The sequence below is a fragment of the Xenopus tropicalis genome, chromosome 1 (genome assembly GCF_000004195.4).
Source record: "Xenopus tropicalis strain Nigerian chromosome 1, UCB_Xtro_10.0, whole genome shotgun sequence".
NCBI classification, from domain to species: domain Eukaryota; kingdom Metazoa; phylum Chordata; class Amphibia; order Anura; family Pipidae; genus Xenopus; species Xenopus tropicalis.
In genome coordinates, this window is record NC_030677.2 from 16,540,131 (window position 1) to 16,547,439 (window position 7,309).

General features: G+C 44.0%; 1 protein-coding gene across 1 annotated transcript in view; it reads right to left on the bottom strand.

The window, feature by feature from the left end:
* Positions 1-2,753: 2,753 nt before the first annotated feature.
* LOC116411656 (traf2 and NCK-interacting protein kinase-like) overlaps positions 2,754-7,309 on the bottom strand; it is a 21,859-nt gene continuing 17,303 nt past the window's right edge. Inside the window, exons 7-14 of the mRNA XM_031904403.1 lie at positions 6,674-6,802; positions 6,339-6,443; positions 6,145-6,235; positions 5,917-6,032; positions 5,140-5,191; positions 4,768-4,849; positions 3,501-3,652; positions 2,754-2,794 (exon numbers count right to left, since the gene is read on the bottom strand). Of these exons, the coding sequence (XP_031760263.1) occupies positions 2,781-2,794; positions 3,501-3,652; positions 4,768-4,849; positions 5,140-5,191; positions 5,917-6,032; positions 6,145-6,235; positions 6,339-6,443; positions 6,674-6,802 (741 nt within the window). The 3' untranslated portion in view covers positions 2,754-2,780. The remainder of the gene's footprint in view (positions 2,795-3,500; positions 3,653-4,767; positions 4,850-5,139; positions 5,192-5,916; positions 6,033-6,144; positions 6,236-6,338; positions 6,444-6,673; positions 6,803-7,309) is intronic.

The following is a 7,309-nucleotide window of genomic DNA, read 5'->3' on the forward strand; positions in this document are numbered from 1 at the left end:
GAGGGCCCTGTTGCCCGTTTCTCTGTGCCAGAGAGCCCCGTTACCCGTTTCTCTGTGCCCTGTGCCTTTAGCAGGGACAGAAAAGCCTTAAGAGTAAAGAGTGTTTGTGCTCTTAGTGCTCACTATCCTACCAGGGAGGTGGCCCCCAGCCAGCAACAGGCCCAGAAGAGCCCCCATTGCTCAGATATTTATTTAAAAATGGGGCAATTAAAAGGGCAAGAGAGAAGAGATTTTTTTTAAAGTATCTATCTCTTTCTTTTTATATTTTTTCTTTTTGTTGTTTTTTGCTCCTTTTTTAAATAAATATCAAGTGCAAGTTACAATTTTATTTATTCAAGGTCTTCTTATTTAGGATGCACCTTTCCTATAATTGACCGATAAACCAATGATTCAATGGCCATTCTATGGGTGTCACTTAAGCACCTTTCTTGTTTCCTTACTGGTTGCTATGGTCAGTGATCATGGCAACTCCAAAGGAAAAAACAGACTGCAGTTTAAACGCAATAGCTGGGAAAAAAACAAATAAATAATATATGTTTTAGAATGCCGCTATATTACTGGCAATCTTACCCTTTGAGTAGGCATTTCCTATATGAAAATACAGTATTTTGTATATTTTTTGTCCAGTTGTGGGCTATGCCTTCTTCTCTTACTCATCATTAGAATTTATATTAAAAGGATGATGGATATGAGCCAACAGTGGGCTTGGAGGTTATTATGGCCATCTCCCCAATAAGACAATCTAGCATGGATTGATATAATCTAAAGATGGAATATTTATTGAATAAATCAGTACACAATAAAGATTTCTCAGATGCAGTTGTTAGAAGATGCTGTTGTCCATGAAGAAGAGAACATAGAGGGCTGCCATCGGGACCACAATGTTATGTGGGGGGCCCAAGGATGTTAAATAGGCCCCATATGCCCCAAACCCTCCCCGATGGCTGCCTCCTTCTGTTCTTTTAGTGCTTCATTCCTAAGGAGAGATTGTTCAGCGTTATTCATGGAGTAGGTGAGTTTATAATAATTCTGTCATTTGTTTGTTTACAATTTGCATTTATAGTTTTTGTCATTGCGTGTTTTATATATAACGTTCCCTTTGCTGCTAATGTAAAGGTCAACTACAACTATCTATTAATAACCTGTTCTCCCATCCCAGCTTGTTTGTCTTTCCCGTAGATTTAAGGTTCCCATACACGAGATCGCCAAGCGAGCGGATCTTTACCCAATATCCCCACCTAGGGTGGCCGATATCAGGGAGCGCGCAGGTAAAAAAAAAAAAAAATTAGATCGTTTGGCATTGGCGGCAATGGGGCAGTCGGTTAGGGGACCGCATCGGCTCGTTGATCCCCGATCCGACTGAATTTTCTAACCTGGCTGATCAATATCTGGGCAATTTTAGGCCAGATATCGGTCAGGCAGGCCCCTTGTTTCTGCCCCTTGATGGGCCAATAAGCTGCCAAATTGGTCCAAGGGACCCATATCGGCAGCTACTATCAGGCCGTGTATGGAGACCTTTAGCCCAGTTTAGTGACCTCTGCCCTAATACAAGTCTTTATTATTGGCGGCTTTAGTATCGAATGAATTCGTATGTAGGAAAGCAAGAGAATATTTGTATGAACAATAGATGGTTATAGTCAATGCATTGTGGGAACTATAATGAGAATGAGCAGTCCCCTTACCTCTGTGCAGCTGTTGGGCGATGTTCTTCTTGCAGACGGTCTTCTAGATGGGAAGAAGAGAACATAGAGGGCTGCCATCGGGACCACGATGTTATGTGGGGGCCCAAGGATGTTAAATAGGCCCCCTATGCCCCAAACCCTCCCCCGATGGCTGCCTCCTTCTGTTCTTTTAGTGCTTCATTCCTAAGGAGAGATAGTTCAGCGTTATTCATGGAGTAGGTGAGTTTATAATAATTCTGTCATTTGTTTGTTTTTACTATTTGCATTTATAGTTTTTGTCATTGCGTGTTTTATATATAACGTTCCCTTTGCTGCTAATGTAAAGGTCAACTACAACTATCTATTAATAACCTGTTCTCCCATCCCAGCTTGTTTGTCTGTCCCGTAGATTTAAGGTCCCCATACACGAGATCGCCAAGCGAGTGGATCTTCACCCGATATCCCCACCTACGGATGGCCGATATCGGGGAGTGTGTAGGTAAAAAAAAAAAAATAATTTGATCGTTTGGCCCAGGGGCCAAAGGATCGAATTATATTGGCGGCAATGGGGGCAGTTGGTTCGGGGACCGCATCAACGAGCTGATGCGGTCCCCGATCCGACTGAATTTTCTAACCTGCCCGATCGATATCTGCCAATTTCAGGCCAGATGTTGGTCGGGCAGGCCCCTCGTTTCTGCCCCTACACGGGCCGATAAGCTGCAGAATCAGTTCAAGGGACCCATATCGGCAGCTACTATCAACCCGTGTATGGGGACCTTTAGCCCAGTTTAGTGACCTCTGCCCTAATACAAGTCTTTATTATTGGTGGCTTTAGTATCGAATGAATTTGTATGTAGGAAAGCAACAGAATATTTGTATGAATGGGAGCAGTAGATGGTTATAGTCAATGCATCGTGGGAACTATAATGAGAATGAGCAGTCCCCTTACCTCTGTGCAGCTGTTGGGCGATGTTCTTCTTGCAGACGGTCTTCTAGATGGGAAGAAGAGAACATAGAGGGCTGCCATCGGGACCACGATGTTATGTGGGGGGCCCAAGGATGTTAAATAGGCCCCATATGCCCCAAACCCTCCCCCGATGGCTGCCTCCTTCTGTTCTTTTAGTGCTTCATTCCTAAGGAGAGATTGTTCAGCGTTATTCATGGAGTAGGTGAGTTTATAATAATTCTGTTGTTTGTTTTTACTATTTGCATTTATAGTTTTTGTCATTGCATGTTTTATATATAACGTTCCCTTTGCTGCTAATGTAAAGGTCAACTACAACTACCTATTAATAACCTGTTCTCCCATCCCAGCTTGTTTGTCTGTCCCGTAGATTTAAGGTTCCCATACACGAGATCGCCAAGCGAGCGGATCTTTACCCAATATCCCCACCTACGGGTGGCCGATATCAGGGAGCGCGCAGGTAAAAAAAAAAAAATAATTAGATCGTTTGGCATTGGCGGCAACGGGGCAGTCGGTTAGGGGACCGCATCGGCTCGTTGATCCCCGATCCGACTGAATTTTCTAACCTAGCTGATCAATATCTGGGCAATTTTAGGCCAGATATCGGTCGGGCAGGCCCCTTGTTTCTGCCCCTTGATGGGCCAATAAGCTGCCAAATTGGTCCAAGGGACCCATATCGGCAGCTACTATCAACCCGTGTATGGGGACCTTTAGCCCAGTTTAGTGACCTCTGCCCTAATACAAGTCTTTATTATTGGCGGCTTTAGTATCGAATTAATTCGTATGTAGGAAAGCAAGAGAATATTTGTATGAACAATAGATGGTTATAGTCAATGCATTGTGGGAACTATAATGAGAATGAGCAGTCCCCTTACCTCTGTGCAGCTGTTGGGCGATGTTCTTCTGCACACCCCTTTCACCCCTGATCTCTCCAATGAAGGGGTGGGACAGAAGTTGCCTTGCAGACGGTCTTTTCGATGGTTCTCTCTGCAGGCACTCGGAAATGAAGAAACGGAACTCGTCGCTCCTGGAAAAAAGAAACGGTGGCAAAATGATATCATATATCATAATTGTTCATGTTACATAATCTCTCATTTCCCAGAGTTCACACGTTTAACAGTTAATAGAATCAGCACAGCCAAGTGCCCTGTATACCCCATTACCCCCTCTATAAATGCCTCGCTGCCCAATCACAACACAGGCAGATAGGGGCTGTTCGAGACAGCAATAGAGGGTGAACCCATTACTTACGAACCCTGAATTATTAGGGTACATTTACCTGTGACCAAGTTTCTGTCTCTCTGGTTTGGCCAACATCTTAGCCCGGCTTGTATTGGCTGCCAGATACCGCCCCAAGATCTCAAGCTCAGCACGAGAGTGCATTTGTGCATTCAAGAGCTACACATGTTACACATCACCTTCACCCTTATTTCAGCCCGACTGGGACACTTAATAGGCCCCGGCATTTCATATACACAAAACAGGCCCCCCAGCCCAATAAAAAGTGATTGGCTATGGCATCTTACAGCAATTACCTGCCCTCATTTACCCATTTATCCCTTTCCCCACCCTTACTTTACCTCATATCCCAATGTCCCCCTCACCATAACTTCTACCTTGCCTATTTCCCTACCTTTCCTGACTCTCTTTCTCATTCACACACCTTATTAACCCTTTCCATGTTCCCGATCTCCCGCTAACTGCCTATTCCATTTCCCCACCCTCTGCCCCTAATTGCCTATTCCATTTCCCCACCCTCTCCCCCTAACTGCCCTAACTGCCTATTCCATTTCCCCACCCTCTCCCCCTAACTGCCAATTCCATTTCCCCACCCTCTCCCCTAACTGCCTATTCCATTTCCCCACCCTCTCCCCCTCACTGCCTATTCCATTTCCCCACCCTCTCCCCTAACTGCCTATTCCATTTCCCCACCCTCTCCCCCTAACTGCCTATTCCATTTCCCCACCCTCTCCCCTCACTGCCTATTCCATTTCCCCACCCTCTCCCCCTAACTGCCTATTCCATTTCCCCACCCTCTCCCCCTAACTATTCCATTTCCCCACCCTCTCCCCTAACTGCCTATTCCATTTCTCCACCCTCTCCCCCTCACTGCCTATTCCAATTCTAGTGAAAGAGACTCACCATTTTCCCCATGGTGTTAATGTTGGCGCGGGACCACGTGTGATCTTCTCAATCAGCTTCTGTCGTGGAAGTTTGCTGAATGCTGGGATGTAAAGATACAAAAGAAAAATATGACGACCGATGAATACAACATTTCGGGTGAAATTCACTTGAATTCAAATTTTTAAGCTTTGTCGAATCCTGTAAATTCTGTAACTCAATGTGTTATAATCTCAACTGACAGACAAAAAATGAATTGGGAATCAGGAAATCAATGATTACAATTGTTTGGAAACGGAAGATACACCCCTTATTGGCCTATACAGGAGCTCGCCAGGTTTTAGCGGCCAGTTCATTACCTGTATACACATGCACACACTAGGGTTTACTTACAGAGTCCCTCCGCCATTTCGATGGCTGCAATGCCGAGTGACCAGATGTCAGCCTGGATATTAAAACATGGGGAAAAGACAGTTATTAGAGAAGAATATACACAGAGTACATGGACATAATTCCAGTTGCAGAGAATTCAGATACTTCTGATCCCTATCCACCCACACCCTGATAGTGATTCTATTTAGGATGCACAATAACAAATCCATTAGAAGCCTATAATCAATTAGTGAAGTGCTGTGACTTTTATGTCTAGAAAATGACCCCAAACTGAGAGTCGTGTGTTACACGGAGTGTGACCTCCCCATAAAGCATAAGCAGTCAGATGAAGTTGGTTTCTAATATTCTTGTGTCCTCAGGGTCGGACTGGGCCGCCGGGACACCGAGACAAAATCCCGATGGGCCCAGATCCGACCCTTGCCGGGCGCTCCAACCGTTCCTCCCCTGATGCGTTAAAATTTACGCGCTCGGGCAGGACGTCGGATGGGGGGCCCTGCGGGGGGTTAGGGGGCCCCTGGGGGGTTAGGGGACGCGGCCAGCAGGGGCACCTACAGGCCCTTCACCCCCAGTCTGACCCTGTGTGTCCTGCACCTAAAATGCATTTCACTCTCTCATTTCAGATTCTCGTATCACAGAAACCACATTACAGCTCTGCATTCTCTGTTATGAGAGGGGTAAGTAAAGTGAGTGGAAAATTCCATGCAGTTTAAGCGACATACATTTTATATAACAGAGACATTAACTCTAAACTAAAAGATAGGGAAGACATCGCAATACCTTATGGTCATACTCGTGCTTGTTGGTAAAATTAGCCAGTACTTCTGGGGCCGAGTATGTTATAGTCCCAGAAGTACTGCTGCTCTTTTCTCCAAACGTGGCAAATCCAAATTCGCCTGAAATTGTATGAGAAAAGCAGGGATGTTAATGTTCATTTAGACATGCTAGCCACCAATAAACACCATGGGGAAAAAATATCCTTGTGTTCAGATTCCAAGCGTCACTTACCGATCTTCACCTCTCCATAGGAGGTGATCAGGATGTTTTCGGGCTTGATGTCATGGTGGATGATGTTCTTCTTTTGCAGGTGGAAAAGGCCCTGAGAAATCAAGAAAGCAAAAGTAAGTATATAAATATTTTTGAACTCACTGATTAATGAGAAATATGCAGAGTAGCACCAAGCAGTTCAACGTGTGACCTACCGTGGTTATTTGTTTGCAGATGTAGGAGATCCACCTTTCTCCTAAGGTCTTTCTGGTGCCAATGAGATCTTGCAGAGTGGCACCAGTGATGAACTCAGTAGCAATCTAGAAAACAAATAAAGAATATTTGGTCAACTATTTTATTTCTCTAAAAATGTATTGGGAACCCGAGGAAGAGGCTTTGTGGCTTTAAGTCTTGGTGTGACTGCAATATCAGCCGCAACTGTTTCTTACCAAACGGGATCATGTTTGCACCCAAAATGCGTATTAGATCAGTTATAATTGGCCTGTTTGCTACATAAATGTGTAACCTCTCCGAATAAACACTTCCTTACCCATAGTCCTTCCGGGAGTGATGGTGTCCGTGGGGCCTGATGGTAATAGGCCCCATAGAAATCCACAATGTTTTCATGGCCTGACACCATTTCAAGGACTTGAACTTCTGATTGGATTCCTTTTTGCTTCTAGTTTAAAAAAAAAAGAAACAAGGTAAATAAAATGGATACAATAACAATTTAAAATACCCCAACCTGACTTGATGTTGTGAAAAATGACAGCTTTGTAATATCCCTACATGAGTATTGTATAATATGACAGAGACTCCTTTAGTTCTTTAATATCGAACTGTACAGGTATAGGACCCATTATCCAGAATGCCCGGGGCCAAGGGTATTTCCGGATAAGGGGTCTTTCTGTAATTTGGATCTCCACACCTTAGGTCTACTAAAAATTGTATAAAACATTTATTAAACTCAATAGGATTGTTTTGCATCCAATAAGGATTATTTATATCTTAGTTAGGATCATAGTAGCATAGTAGTGTGTAACTTTGATTATTAAGAATAGAGAAAGGGGCAATCATTTGTACTAAGAGGATGAAAGCCAGCCAGCGGGTGTGATCAAGTACAGGTACTGTTTTATTATTACAGAGAAAGGGAATCATTTAACCATGAAATAAACCCAATAGGGCT